Here is a 15,905-nt window from a genome sequence, read left to right as displayed (position 1 = left end):
TGCCAGCAGCTGCGAGTGTTCCAATTCAATTCATAGAAAATCACGTATACGCGGGGTTAAACTGAGGTGAAAATGAAACATTCCTGAGAATATATAAGAAAATATATATCTAAAATCTAGGCATGTTAATTCAAGAGAACAATAAGTTGAAGATCTATAAAAAATATTGACTACAAATATTGATACAAAAAACTTTTCATCAGCTTTTAATGGGAACTCACTTTTGATAATTGAGCTTCGAATTTTGATGGTATTTAATTGATTTGCTTAATTTCCAGAAAAATATGTAAATGGTAAATAACATAATTACGCACAATTCCACAAACTCTGTGGAAAGCTTTCAATTGATTTATGGCACTTCCACGGAAATTGTCGACAATTTGTCTGGCCGTGCAGAAGAAACCAGAAGAAGTCGTTTCCGTGATTTACGCGCAACAACATTTCGAAAATAAACAATGAATGCGTTTAGTAAGTATTTGCAGGGTGCGTGTGTTTTGTTTTCTTACTCCTTCTCTGCTTCTTCTTCTTCTTCTCTCTTTTTGTCTTGGACTTTTACGATATCTTGAGCCGGAGAATGACGGGAGGGACTTGTGTGATTATTTGACTTGGACCTGACGGCGGCCTGGCACTTTGATTGCGCTGAATTTGCAGATTCTATTCCCGATACGGATTGTGGATTCCAATTCCAAATCCGATTCCGATTTGGTTGTTATTTATTTGCTTATGTCGCGCCAACTGGTTGGCAACTACGGCGGCGGCAGCATCAAATGGCCAAAAACCGTGGCCGGACTGGCGACACGTAAACATTTGGCCCGGCTGACGAGCTAATACCAAATATCCAAATGTGACATCAAAGCACCCAAAGCTGATAAGCAAAATAAACGGCACATCAGATTGCAATAATCAAATATGGCCCGGGCGATAGCTTCATTCGGTTCCATCGAATGGGGTACGTCGTTTAATCACCAATTGAGCGCCATCTGCTGGCGTCAGCTGGCAACTGCTGCCGCTGCTGCTGCTGCTGCTGATGCAGTGCATCCTCTGCCAAGACCCAGATCAAAGCATTTCAAGCGCAACAGTCAATCAAAAATTGTGTTCTTGCCATTTTCTTGCCGGCTGCGTATATAATTTTGCATTTGCATTTTTCTTGTTCTTGTTGCTTTTGTTGTTGCCGTCGACGTCAGTCAGCCCGGGCCAATAAATTGCCTGCTCTCGGATCTCTGCGGCTCCTCTGGCCCCCGCTCTGCTGAGGGGCTAATTTACTGAAATGTCGACGCCTGGCGCTGATTTTTTTCTTTCCATTTTCCCATTTTCATTTGCATATTTGCCTCGCGTTTGGTTGGGGTTTTTTTTTTGTTTTGTTTTTGGCATAAATCGATCATAAATTTAATTTGAAAATTGCCGAGTTTAGTTCGCTTGGGGCGAGGCAACTCCAAAGCCATTTTGCGTATTTATAACTCAATAAAACTTCAAAAGTGTTCGAAAACATTCGCTCTCAAAGTTTGTTTAATGCCATAAAAATGCAGTTGTTGTTGCTGGTGTTGTTGTTGTGGGTTGCTATTGTTGTTGTTGTTGCTGTTGGTGTTGTTGAAGACACTAAAACTGGTCCATAGCTTTATGGACTCTATAACTGACAAAGGGAAGCGGAAGTTTACTGTATGCATTTGTATGGGATATCAAGTATTATTTGTTGCCCTTGTTGTTGTTGCTCAATGATCGCCACAAAAGTTGGAGCAGGATCTTAAGTGTACAATTTTGGGGCTTTGATCTTGAAAGTTAAAACAATTGGATTGCAGGCAGCCCAGCGGATCAATAAGCTTAGTTAACAGGGAATATGAGAAAAGGCAAAGATTGGATGAACGCTGGAAACTTCAAATTTCACTTGAGGCTTGTTTCACACTTTCGGTAAAATCCCTTCCTTCGGGTGGAAAATAGGGGTAAATGGGCTTAAGTATGAAATTATGATTTTTGTGCGAAAAGAAACCTATTTTCATAGCACCAGAATAGAACGTTAAGAACTTAGATATAAGTGCTTAATCGATTTTCGTAATTCCACGCGCAACTGTGGAAAATTGGCGGATTTACCTGCTTAACGACCCATCGTCTTTAAGCTTAATGTCAAAGATCTTTGTGAGAATTCGTTTGTTGCAAGTGAAGTTGATGATTGATAATATAAAGTTTGTCTGGGCCCGAGCAAAGCTGGGCAATAGCTGCTGGAAACTTTATATGTTTAATAGTTGTCGCTATGACATATATTTTCAACTATATTTTCTTATTACGCAATATAAATTTACTTTAGAGTCCGCGTGTCTCTATTATAGCCTGGTTAATTGCAACGACAGCTGCCAAAACAACAGCAAAACCGCGCAAGACAAACAACAACAACAACAGCAACAACAACGAGAGGAGCAACAAGAACAACAAGGACAACAATATTACACGCTTCTGTTGTCATCGTCGTCGCCAGGCGATGGCAGTAGAATTTATTGTTATAACGGCGCAATGATAACAGGTCATCAACACAACTGGTCAGGTAAATAAATATGGCCAGCAAGAGCGAGACGGCGACAGAGAGAGCGAGAGAGCGAGAGACACCAGTTTGAAGGAGGGAGGTGGGTTGGCAAACGCGAGAGTAACGTGAAAATTACAAAGGAGCTGCGAAGCAAACAAATTCACAGTTATTCCGCGTGCAGCTGACATGATAGGGCAGCGTGGGGGAGGGGCGGGCGTAGGAGGCTAATACTTGCATTTAATTAGGCTTGCAATAATATTTATGTAAATCGGGCCTGGCTCCAGGACGAGCGCAGACAGCAGCTGTCAATATTTATGCTTGCCCGTTTTTGGGCCGCTCTGTCAATGATTTGATTACAGCTACGCATATATGTACATATACAAATGCCCAGCATTGTTGTTCTGCATCATCTGCTGCTGCGTGTGCGTGCGCTTGTGTGCGTGTGCGCGCGTGTGTGCGCGCGTGTGTGCATGTGTGTGTGTGTCCTTATCGCTAAGCAAACAGTGCAGCATTTTGCTGTTGTCGCCATCGCTTTGTTATTCTTGTCCTCCGCTTGGACCACCCGCGCAATCTGCCGCAGATCCGCAGATCGCGACGGCTGCTCTGGGCATATTTTTCATTTTCGAGCGATTTCTGTTCTCTTCTTTTTTTTGTTCTTTTTTCATTTTCTTTCGGTTTGTTGTTTTCGCGTTTAATTTTGTTGCTTTTGACACCGAATGGACTCATGCCCGGCGCGGCTTTGTCAACGCAGCAATCGCAGCAGCCGAAAAACTGAATTCTACCGAATTTGCATGCCAAGCACAAGTTCAGAGCAGCGAGAGCGAGATAGAGCGAGAGAGTGTGTGAAAGAGGGATGCACAGCAAGTAATCGTACACACGATCAGGATTTTTACAGCGATGAATACTGAGCTTTAACACTGCAGAACACACTACACTTTTTATAGTCCAGCCGTGGATATTCGAAATTTCCCATCTCAGAACCTATTGACTATATAAATTCCCGATCAGTCAGAATAGCCAAGCTCCAAGGCCATGTCTGATTGTCCATTGGCCTGTTTGTCTGTTCTTAAGCCATCCTGATAAGACCTTGCATAGTCCATGTAAAACGGCATAAAGCTGCCAGAAGAACAATTTACCGAACATAGATTTCTTGTATAAAAGAAAGCCTTTAGCCTAATTAAAGTACTTGTCATTAGGCCAAAACTTGAGCTAACAGAAAATGCTTATACTAAAGGGATCTTGATTGATTGACTGTTAGCAGCAGTCAGCAGAGTTATGTTAATCTACATATGTTAACTAACAGCTGCTTAACATGCTTGTAAGAACACAGAATACTTTTGACTGAGATAGATCATAGATCATTGCCTATTTGCTCTTTGCCAAATTTAAATAGTGTTGCTGCACAGTGTAGTTGGCATTCAGCTCGTTTTGTAGGCCTAAATCCAAAGCCCCTAGCTTTGGCACACTTTTGGTTCGCACTTGAGCGCTCATTTGTGTGATGACTGTGCCCACCCAGAAAGAGAGAGAGAGGGAGAGAGGGAGACTGGGGCATGGCCTGTCTCAAGACGCTGTACGCCATTGAAAACAATAGGCCAAATGGCCCTTAGACAAGCTCGTGCTTCAGCTGAAGCGACACCTGAGCATAGTTTAGCCCACATCGATACCGTCGCCGTGATCGAAGTCGTGGTCATCGCAATCTCAATGCCGCTATGGCGCCAGGCGGCTATCTCAAGTGACAATGGCTCGGACATGACAGCCGCATAATGGAGGCGCAGACACCAGAGTAGACCATGACAACACTCTCCACGCTTTGCCCAACAACATCATCATCAACAGCGATATTGACAGGCAGCAGCCACACACAATTTTTTTCTGCCAGTTAATCAGTCGAGAGATCTTTTGATGGATCGCTCCATGAATTGGTTGGGTAACTGGTTCGACGATTCGGCTAATAAGCTGTCCTCAACAATCTTTTTTCCACCTTTTTTTTTTTGCAGCCATCATTAGCGTTACGCATTTTGAGATTCGACTTTTGTGTTTTACTTTCTACCAATTAACTGCAATTGTTTGGCAATTAGGGGCGTGGCATAGGCTTAGTTAGTGGCATTTCTTGTGAGTTATTTTAACTAAAGATTTATAATTTACCGCCAATTGTTGGCCAACTGAAAAGCCCAACTCTAGTGAAAGTTAAGCATTTGCTTTGGCGCAGCAGCATTTAGGAAATGTCTTTTAGCTTTGTTAGGTTTTTATTGTAAAATTTTTAATGTAATTGTTGCTTTTATTCCATTCCAGTAGGAAGTACTCTGAGCTGCTTTTGGCCCTGTCTTTCTCTTAAGCGGAACTCCTTTTTCATGAGCCAAAATCAAAGGTTATCTAAACTAGTTTTAGTTTTGAATATCTTTGAAATACTTTTGTTTAAGGTTTGGGTCAACTTTACTTAGAATTTCTGCTAAAAGGAAAACGAATTGTTTTTAGTTGTTCCAGTTCCGTATAAACAGCTCATCTGTCCACTTTGGAAGAATCGCCCAGATTCATGTATGCTACACATATTTGTAGCTCGATTGAAGATAACAGCTTGAAGAAAAATATATAAATATTTGTATATCTATAAATTTAAGGATATCTGAATAAGGTAAAATATTCAAAAGTAATTCATAAGAAATCGTATAACTAAAGACAGAATTTATATGATATAAATATAAAAAGCTAACCAGCTGGAGGTCAATGTTGGTTATAATATTTATTATAAACAATAAGCAACAAGATATAAACACAAACAAATGAACAGGTTGTCTGAATAGATGTCTCAAGAACCTCCCAGTTTGTCCCCTTCGGAGACTTTAACCTGTTGAGAATTGCAAGCACAGAGTCGATTTTCTGCGCTTGCTTTGTTATTATATGAATCTTGGGTATATTTCAGGCTGGATAAGTCGATCGATCGTTAAGTAATTGTTGTCGTGTGTTGCAATCCAATGCGTATTGGACTTTTAGCCAGCATTAGACATTAATAGACGGCTGTCTGGGCATTGTGGTAGCACGTGCAATATGACCGAGTGCAGTCCATCTGATATTCCATTGTCATATTTCTATAATAATTCAGTTGCCTGACTCATTCATTCAGCTAATGAAAGGCCTATTCGACTCCTACTCCCATTGGTCATTCAATATCCGAGTCTGATTTCTTTATGTTTTTTATCAGCCAGCCGGGCAGCGGAATTTGCGTATATGCAACGATTTAGTTAGTAGATGTATCGATTTCATCGGAAAGTCTGTTTTTCGAGCAATGCCATGTGGAAGTGCAACTTTGATTCTGGCGTAGATGGAAATGAAACTCGCAATCATTTTTTTTTTTTTTTTTTTTTTTGATATTTTAACATATTTTTTTTTTGCTTTTTCGTTAAATACACTTTTCATATTATACGCTAATTTGATAATAGTTGTTGTTTGTTTGTTTGTTTTTTATAATTATTTATAATTTATTATTGCTTACGTAGGCTAGGCTAGTTAATTATAATATTACTAAGCGATTCACTATCATATAATATGATGTTAAATAGGGTTTTCCTTGATTAAATGTAATTCTCATTTTCTGATTGGAAAAACTCCGCTACGGGGAAATGAAAATTGTTCGCATCGTTGCAAAAACTCATCACAAATTGCATACCAGACATAACTACGCCCTAAGGTTGATAACAATTATTAATAGTTAGTTAATTGTAGTTATTAATATTAGTGTTTAATGCTATTAGATTGTATAAAATTAACAACTAAATACTCGCTCGCTTGGCCCACACTTCGTATACGCAATTTGCCAAAGAACTTCTGAACCGCGCAACAAAACAAAAATGCAAAAAACAATTCGGTAAACAATAATTAATTCATTGACATTGAGATACTTTCTGCTGCTTCTGCTGCTGCTGTGAGTCGTGCTTGAAAATATATTTACAGGAATATACAAGAGAGCACAGCTGGCACGCCCCCTGGGCAGAAGGCCGCCTTAGACGCCATACTTGATGCCATACTCCTGATAGTGACCCACATGCGGCCTATAATGGCTCAGATTGCTCAGCTGGCCAAGATTGCCCAGATTCCCGCTCAGGTGCGACACATGATGATGATGATGATGATGACTATTGATCACGGCCGCGGCGGCGGCGGCGGAGGCAGCTGCGACGCTGGCCGAGGCCGGCGGACTGGCCGATTGTATGCTGCCTGTTGGGCTGCCCGTGTCCAGCTGGCAGGATTGGTTCTGCTCGAAGATCATGTCGCGGAAGCCCAGCGCCGAACTGGGGCTGCTGGTCAGCACCGAGGCGGAGATAGCCGGATTGTTGTTGTTATTATTGTTATTGTTGTTGTTGTTGTTGTGCATGCTGCTGTTGTTGTTGTTGTTGCTGTTGCTGGGATGCGTGGGCGTGCCGCCTTGGCCAGCACCATTCGTAATGGGCTCCGATGGCGGCGTCTCCGGCGTATACCAGCCGCCATGCGCCGGTCCATGCGGCGTTGAGATCGTGGTGGGTGAGGCGCCCGAGGATTGAACACCGCTGCCATTGCCGGGCGTAAGGGGATGCGAAACGTGGGCAACGTGACGCAGCTGCTGGGCATGATGGGCAGCGGCGGCATGATGGGCATGATGCATCTGACTGCTGGCCACCGTCAGATTGTCATCGTTCAAATGATACGGATAGGCGCTGTGATGGATGCGCGGATTGTAGACGTTCATCAGGGAGTCGACGGTGAAGCCGGCATGCTCCACGCCGCCCGTCAAGTGATTCATTTGCGCCAGACTGTCGTGGCAGGAGTTGAGCATGGCCGCATGCGAGACATCCTTGCCGCTGAGGCAGCCCAAGTCCATCAGTGGCTCCTTCTTGAAGTGCGCCGCATGCGCGGCCATGTGCTTGGCTTCGAGTATGCCATTGGTCATCAGCTTCAGCGGCTTCATCTCGGCCAGCTTCTCGTTCATCATGGCCTGGCGCTTGATGGCCTCCTCCTTCTCGCGCATCACGTCCTTCTTCTTGAAGCGACGACGTCGCCGCAGAAACGAGCCATTGTCGAACATGTTGTACGAGTCCGGATCCAGCGTCCAATAGGAGCCCTTGCCCGGCTTCTTATCATCGCGCGCCACCTTGACGAAGCACTCGTTCAGGCTGAGATTGTGCCGTATCGAGTTCTGCCAGCCCTGCTTGTTGTCCCGATAATAGGGAAACCTCTCCATAATATACTGATAGATGCCATTCAGTGTCACCTTCTTGTCGGACGCATTCTGTATGGCCATGGCAATCAGTGCGATATACGAGTACGGCGGCTTCACAATCTCCTTGTTCTGATGCGGTGCACCCAAGCCGTATGCACTGGCCGAGTACGGATAACGCGAATACTGATCGTAGGCATAATGTGCCGCCGCCGCCGCCGAGGCGCTGCTGGCCGCTGCCACCGCCGAGGCGGACGTATAGCCGGCGGCCGTCTGGGCATAGTGGCGGGAGAAAGAGTTCTGATCACTGAACAGCGTGTGCATTATAGCGTATGTGGGGATTATAGTTAATATTGAAGATAATTCAGTTCAACTTTGCGGACGGAGCCGCCACTTTGCAGCACAACTTTCGGATGTATCTTGCAGATACTTTTGCTTTTCTTTTTTCTTTTTTTTGCTTGTTTTGTTTGGCGCACTTCACAGAGTTTTTTGGTTTTCTTTTTTTTATTTTGCTGCTGCTGCTGCTGCGGCTGCGGCGGCGCGTTTATTATTTGTTCTAATAATATTTGCTTAAACAAGTTGTGGCTGTATCAAGTATAGCTGTGTGTGTGTGCGTGTGTGTATCTGCATCTGTATCTGTATCGCATCGGACGTGCAGGCACAGCGCAGCGCAGGCGAAGAACCGTTCGGGATAGTAACACGTCTGATACTGAATCTGTGTAACTGAAATAACATATAGCTCGAGTCAGTGCGACGCGACGTCAGCAACGAATCTCGGCAGCGGCAGCGGCAGCGACTGCGACGCCAGCGTCAACAGAGCGCAGAGCACATCAGCGCTCCAACACAGTGTGTATCCGTATCTGTATCTGTATTTGTATTTGTATCTATAGCACGAACAGGCAAGTGTGCGAGTGTGTACTCTGTATCTATGTGTGTATTTGTGACCAACCACCGACGGCAGCACTTTCTGTTTGCTGCAGCAGTCAGTAAGTGAAGACCTACAGCTATGTGCACACACAGATACTCTCTCACACACACACAAGCACACACATACACCAGCAGAGAGCGCGCGAGGTGGCCGCCATTCATGATTTTGTACGTGCGACCGCCTTTCGCCCCTGTAAAGTGGCACTTTTTCAGCCAGGGTTTTGGCATGGTTTGCAGGCCTGTGTTTTGGGCAAGTGGAGGTGGAAATAGTTGTTCCTTCGCTTGGCCATGTGAGACTCTGCCAGGGAGACTCTGCCTCCTCGTTGCCAGTTGGCACTGTTTATGTTGTTCAAACTAATGCTTAAAATGCGGCCTAGCCAAGGCCTAGCGCACTCGCTCTCGCACATGCTCTGGCTCTGACTCTGGCCGGCCAGAGTGGAGGAGCAACATTTGTCGCAGTAGTACCTGGACTCCCAGGTGCAGACAAGTGCCAGGCTCAGCTGGCGAACCAAAAATGTGTTTGGCTTTTTTGCCACTTCTTTGGGTTTTCGCATAAGGTTTTGTGCCTTTTCGATTTCAGCTAAAGGTTGCGGGTTGGCAACAACTTTTGCTTCACTTTTTTGTTAATTTATAGCGTGTTTTTTTTTATTTTGCTTGAAGCAACTTTCGTTGGTTTTGACCAGCAAGGTGGGTTATTAGGCTGGCCTTTGCTTAAATACTGTGCAGGAAAACAAAGCCGAAGGTGTCAAAATAAAGTCTTTAAGGACTTCAAATTAATAATATATACATTATTATGTATAATAATAATATATTATTATTATAGTATAGGTATATACCTATAAAAATATAATTGGAACCCAGCATGCCCTATGTTCCAGATAAAATTTTAATTTATTATTATTATGATTATTCTTATAACATAGGATAGAGACATATAACTATTATTAGTACCCAGTATTACCGATATTTAAATAAGATATTCTGAGAATAAAAGCGGCATTTCAACAGGCTTTATAAGGCCTTATCTTTTGCCATATGTCGAATCAATTATATTTATTATTATTATTATCCCTAAAAGCCCTCTGTGGGATAATAAATGTGCTTAAATTATGATGCTATGAGTATATATATATATATTTTGCACAGTATATATATATATATATATATATATATATATATATATATATATATATATATATACTATATTATGTCAATTTTATATTTTATGTTATGCTTTATAAAACTCTCAAAAAGCGTAGTGCCTGCTAATTAATATGACTATATTTGTTTTTGTCATATTTTTAACAGAACAATTTTTTTGTTAAACAAAAAATTGAAAATTAATTGTGCGCCTAATTAAAAGTTGCCCGTCTGAATCGATTAACCCGTAGCAGGATATCTTCCAGGACTCGCCAGGAAGAGCCCTTTGGGTGGGGTTTCCCCTTGCCTACGTGTTCTGGCCCACATGTTCTCACGTTTTTGTTGTTGTTTTTGTTATGAGCACAGGCAATTTTTTAAGCAGAGAAAAAAAAATGGTATTTTGTTTTTTGCTTATTGAAACAATATTTTTTCGTACAACAATATTTATTGACTTTGTCAGCTTTAAAGTAAATTTTATATGTTTATTTGGGCAAGTGTGTGTGTGAGCGACTGTGTGTGTGTGTGTGTGTGAGTTTCAGACTAAGTCGAACCGGGCGAATCTCCCACGGTTCTGTTTGGTTATTTGCATGTGTGTGTGTGTGTGTGTGTGTGTGTGTGTGTGGGACTTGCATATATTGTGATAATTTAAAAGTATAATTAATTTCATTTGCATTCAATAAATTGGCAGCTCATAAAAACACACACACACACACACACAGCTGCAGCATAGAAAACGATATGATTATCCAGCTTTGGTCTCTTTCTAACTTTCAGTCTTTCGGTTTTTTTTTTCTCGCTTTCTATGCGTATTTCGATAACCTGGATAATTGATACAAAAATAATATTTGGCTCTATTAGCGCAATCGCATTATATTGACAAATATTTGTATTGTTTTAACATAATTTTTCGCATGCGAGCTGAATGCAGGCTGCATGAACATGAAGGACCCCAAATGGACCGCAGACATCGCATGTCCATGTCCGTGTCCGTGTCCTGCTGAAGTGCTCCTTGGCTGCATTTGAAATTCGAATGAGTCTCTGCCTCTGCCTCTGCTTTTCATCACCCCTTGCCCCTCCCCTTCCCCCTGTGCTCGCATTTCATTTTCTTGCTTTTTGGCGTCGCAAACGTCGCTGCTGATTTTACAAATTTTTGTCTTTTGGCATTGGCGCCCGCACTGTGTGTGTGCGTGTGTGTGTGCGTGTGTGTGTGTGTGTGTGTGTAACTTTGTCTGCCTCTGCATTTTGCACAGTTCATGTTATTCTTTGCGCAGTTGCCTCGCCCGTCTGTCCCAATCTGTGCCCCCGTCTCTGGTCTCAATTCCACATCCACATCCAGTTCCAGTTCCAGTTGCAGCACTTGTATCTGGAGCTCCCGCTCCATTTTGTCTGTCATTTGACCTATGAAAATATTGTTTTAATCTCTCTCCAACTCCAACGTAACGTTTCCCAATTGCAGTGAAAGTTTAATCAGACTTTAAGTAGTTGCCAAGGTACATTTTTCATTTAAGCTGAGGTGTTTAATCACCTTTAGTCACCTAAAAGTGACTTAAATTAAATGGGCCCTCTGTATGCACTTATATAATTATTGACTGTCCAGCAATACAAAACATTCCGATTTCCGATCCAAACTATATTTCTTTTCAAAACAGATTTTATTTAAATTAAAAAACAATTGAGCTCCAATTTAGCCTGCATTTTGTGTATAATTATATATATATATTTACAGCTTGCAATATTTTCAGAACAACAGGCAATTTTAAATTAAATTAAAATAAATTTCGAAAATGAGCTTCATTAGGCGAACCTCAAGTCAAGGAGTTGCTTTGAACTGTGAATCGAACCAGCGATTTCTTTTGATTTAATTTGATTTCTTGCAGCCTTTGTTATATGATCTATTATATAAGCCCTAGCAGTTGAGATCAGGAACTTACAAGTATCTCTTTTTACAAAAAAATACATATCTAGAAAAAATAAATAAATTCCCATCTAAGGGGGAACATGTCATCGGAGAGTTAGCATACTATTAGGCATTTTTCTAGTATAGAACCTGCCCTAATTGCATTAACTAATGCTTACATCAGTTTTATGTATCTGATCCCTCCTTTTTGCCACATTTATGATCTGCTGGCCTTCTCTAAACATTCAAATAACAGAGTTTGATGAACTTGATCATTTTCCAAATGTGGATTACGCAATAAAAAGTTTCCGTCACGGTTTCAGCATATGAAACATATTAATTTGACAAACATTTAAGCTGTGCAGAAAGACAAAGTTCATATCTGGCATACATGATTTTGTGGTACAATTGGGGGGCAAAGGGCAAAGGGCGAATAGCTCTCAATTTTGCACGCTCAATTTGAGGCAGTCAACAGAACGTTGACACCGCCGTCGAGCTGGCGACGCTGCAGATGTCCACTCGGCGGGGAGGGCAGGGGAGCGCTGCTAGACGGACAGATAGTTAAGAGTGTGGAGGACAATTTGCAACACATGTCGGGGCGGGCAGACAGAGGGCGCGACGGACAAAGGGCGTACCATATGGCAATTCATTGCCTATTAAATTTAGCAATTTCTTTTGCCTTCCTCTCCTCATCTCCGTTTTTCTTTTTTGGGCAGATTTTAGTATTTTTAGTAGAAGTAATCTAAAAACAATATTTATTTTAAAGCGCTGAGTGCACGGAGTGCCCTAATCAGACAGTTAACGGCACTTGAACCAGGCAAACACACATACACACACACACACATGTACAGACACAGAGAAACAGGATTTAAGCTGCAACAATAATAAATTTTCTAGCAAAAAAGAAGGAATTGAAAAATATCTTTCGCTTGAAAAACGCGCACTCCTAAAAATGCTGATAAGGCGAAATATGCGCACGCACACACACACACACATGGAACAGCTCGCATACTAACACAAACACAGCGCTGGCGCTGCTCTGCTCGCTGCTCACTGCTGCTCTCTCATGAATATGCATGCGGCGACGCTGCGTCGCTGCTGGCTCCGCTGAGCCAATAAAGCGTAGACTCACTTACACACATACACACGCAGTGCGCACACACACACACACAGGCTTGCACAGACGAATGCGCAGCGAATGGTAGGCGTGGCCTGCACTACACACATAGCCAAGCAGCAAAGAGTGAGAGAGAGCAAGAGCGCAGCAATGGCGCATGCATTGCACTGCTTGCACACTGCACTGGCAAACAACGAGGCCGCCTCGTGGTGGCTTCTGTCGTTGGGCAGTGAATTGGGGTGTAAGCAGAGGGGGGAGGTGCTGAGTGGTGGCTGTTGTTGTGGGTGGGGGTGGTTTTGGGTGGGTTGGCTCGCTCGATATTGGCCACTCATTAAAATTTATGATTTGTATATGGTTCGAGCTCTCATTATGCATACATAGTTCGTACTTTTTTTGCATAGCCAATTTAGCAGATTAGTTGTAGATACAAATTTTTAGGTATTGTTGTTCCAAGAAATTTAATGTGCTGGATGTGGCTGAAAAGGGGTTGCCGGCGCAGCACGCAGCTGGGAAAATTTCCGCCATTAGTTTAATCATAATAATCATAATCGCAATCATAATCATGGCGAAAATCTTCCGGTCGTCTTTGGCCATAAGCAGCGGAAATTCATGCCAAGACGACGACGGCGGCGCTAAGTCGCCCAGCTACCTGAAGCTGCCGCCTAATTCCTGGCCAGCAAAACACCAATCACCGGATGCTAATCATCAATGCTTAAGCGCGCTTGATCAGCAGGGGAAAACTTTTTTGCTTTTGCGCGGGGTTGGCATGTTTAGACTTTAATGCGCGCCGCGGGAATTCTTAATGAAACCTACAGACATTCGATTGGGTATTTCCACGGTTCACCATGGGCTTAACTGCCCAACACTTACCTGAACTCCGAACTGGACTCCGGACTCCTGGCTGTGCTACTCGTGCTACTTCATGTGGTCGGTTTTTCCCCCCTGCCGGCTGCCAGATCGTGATAATGATGATGATGATGATGGTTGGTTTACTTATGCCGCGCGTGTCCTGCGGTTTTGTGGCTTATTTGCGGTTTTACAGTTTTTATTGCCCAGCAGCAGCCCGGCCCGGCCCGGCTGGCTGTGTGGGAGTTGCCGCCGCTCCTGGTCTCTCGCTCACAGGCTGCGGGCGATGGGAGCGTTGAGGTGTGGACTTTTTGCTTAAGTGATGAGCCGATGCTTGAGTTTTATGCGCATTTCCAGGAAATTACACCTTTGAGCTCAACTCCAGCTAGTTGCACTGAAATTGAGCAAATATTGTGCATCATTAGAATTCACGCAGATTTAATTATATTTGTATATACGAATAAATAAAAAATTGTATTTTGTATATAAATATGAAAATAAATAAAAAACTTTGGTTTTTGTGTAGCTTGCATTCTTATAGATAATTCGACGCGCGCAATGCCGGGTAACTTCTGCTAGTACTAAGTAAACGTTCTTTAATGCTTTGAGTAGACGGAAAACTGAAAGTTTAATAAGCAACTATTATTTACAGCTTAGTTTCAGTAGTTAAACCTTTGTAATATCAGTTGGATCTTAAACTTTTTTTCCAAGTACATATTTTATAGGTCGTTGGAACCTTAACCAGATCCTGGACCTTCCGGAAACTGTTCAAATTTGGCCGTCAACTGTAATACGATTGTTTTGGTTAGCTTTTTTCCAGCGGTTATCCAGAAATAAAGATATACAACGAATATTTAAGGAAAATTGTGTTTCCTTTCTTTGTCCTAAATAAAAGAATCCCGAAACTCGAGACAGTCAAGCATATATTTATGTTATAATAAGGAAAGGTTCCCGAATCCAGCATTAGATATACAACATGGTGATCTTTAATATTAATATTATATAATATTTTTTTTAAATATTTTTTTATAATTTTTTTAGTATCTGTTTAAATTTGTTTCACTTGGAACTAACAGCACTATATAAAACTGTCTGTTTTATGTTCTATTTACTTTCAGACTTTACTCAAGCGAGTGTCATAAAGTGCTCACTTGTCTGGATCTGTTACCTAGTAGGCCATATATATATTCATGCTGCAAATCGTGAATGCTGCTGCGAACCATTCACATGCACCCATTGAATAAATGTGTTATACCTGCCCGAGCATAACTCGAACACTTTTTGCATTACAGCGCTTAATTCATTCATAAAACGGGCTCTCCAATGCCGTCTGCCGAGGTATTCCATTCAAAACTCGAACTTGTCTTGATGTTGCTTTCGTTGTTGTTGTTGTTGTTGTTGTTGTTGCAGTTGCTGCTGGTCTAATGTTTATTTTATAAATATTCGATGCCATGTTATTCGAACAAGACTTTTGTTTATTTATATGGGGAAATACGCGCGACATACTCAAGACTTTGTGTGTGTGTGTGTGTGTGTGTGTGTACGATTCGAATTGAAAATTGCCAATAGAATTCTCTATGAATGTTCTTTATAAAAGATACACAGATATTTTTCGTGTTTCGAAAAGATACTGGAACCTGGCAAATTTGCTATGCGCGCCTATCAAAACATTCGCCAGTTGAAAATCCTGGCGAAAAAACGTTTTTAATTTCGCATAAATTTAAAATAAATAAAACTCGTTTCCAACAATTTAAAAACAAAAAAAAAAACCAAAAACCAAATGAAATTTTGTTTATTTTAACGCAAAGAAAAATGTTCGTTTTCTCCATTATTTTTTTGCACAAAATAAAAATTGTTCAAATCATTTTATTTATTTATTTATGCAGGCTGGTGCGGCTGCTGTGGCTGCATCTTTGAATTTGGTTTTCGGGTCGGGTTTGGTCCTGGTTCGATTCTGGGTCCTGTTCGTATGTTTACTTGACGCACAAATCCTCTTACGCCGGCAGCTCTCAGCTCTCGGTTCTCGATTCGCAACGGACGAAAAGGACAATTGCATGTTTTGATTGCCGCATGCAATTGTCCTGGCAACTGGCTCGTCCAGCGCGTCCTGCCTGTGCACTTGTGACAATATTTTCATAATTTTTGCATCTTTTTTTTTTTTTTTTGCTACTGCCGTTGTCATCGGCGCATCGCCAGCGGTAGGTGCGTGTGTAAACATTAACTTTTCAAGAAGATTTAATCCCGATTATCCTTTGACTGTACAATTTTTCACTCAGCT

General features: G+C 42.0%; 1 protein-coding gene across 1 annotated transcript; it reads right to left on the bottom strand.

The window, feature by feature from the left end:
• Positions 1-6,438: 6,438 nt before the first annotated feature.
• On the bottom strand, positions 6,439-8,152 carry LOC115771136 (fork head domain-containing protein crocodile). The gene has a single exon (XM_030716707.1). The coding sequence runs from the start codon at positions 8,022-8,024 to the stop codon at positions 6,510-6,512; it is 1,515 nt and encodes a 504-aa protein (XP_030572567.1). The 5' UTR covers positions 8,025-8,152; the 3' UTR covers positions 6,439-6,509.
• Between the last annotated feature and the right edge of the window lie 7,753 nt (positions 8,153-15,905).

The sequence above is a fragment of the Drosophila novamexicana genome, unplaced genomic scaffold (genome assembly GCF_003285875.2).
Source record: "Drosophila novamexicana strain 15010-1031.04,08,12 unplaced genomic scaffold, DnovRS2.1 tig00000024-arrow-pilon, whole genome shotgun sequence".
NCBI classification, from domain to species: domain Eukaryota; kingdom Metazoa; phylum Arthropoda; class Insecta; order Diptera; family Drosophilidae; genus Drosophila; species Drosophila novamexicana.
The sequence above is the reverse complement of the archived record's forward strand: the minus strand, read 5'-3'. Positions and strand labels throughout refer to the sequence as shown.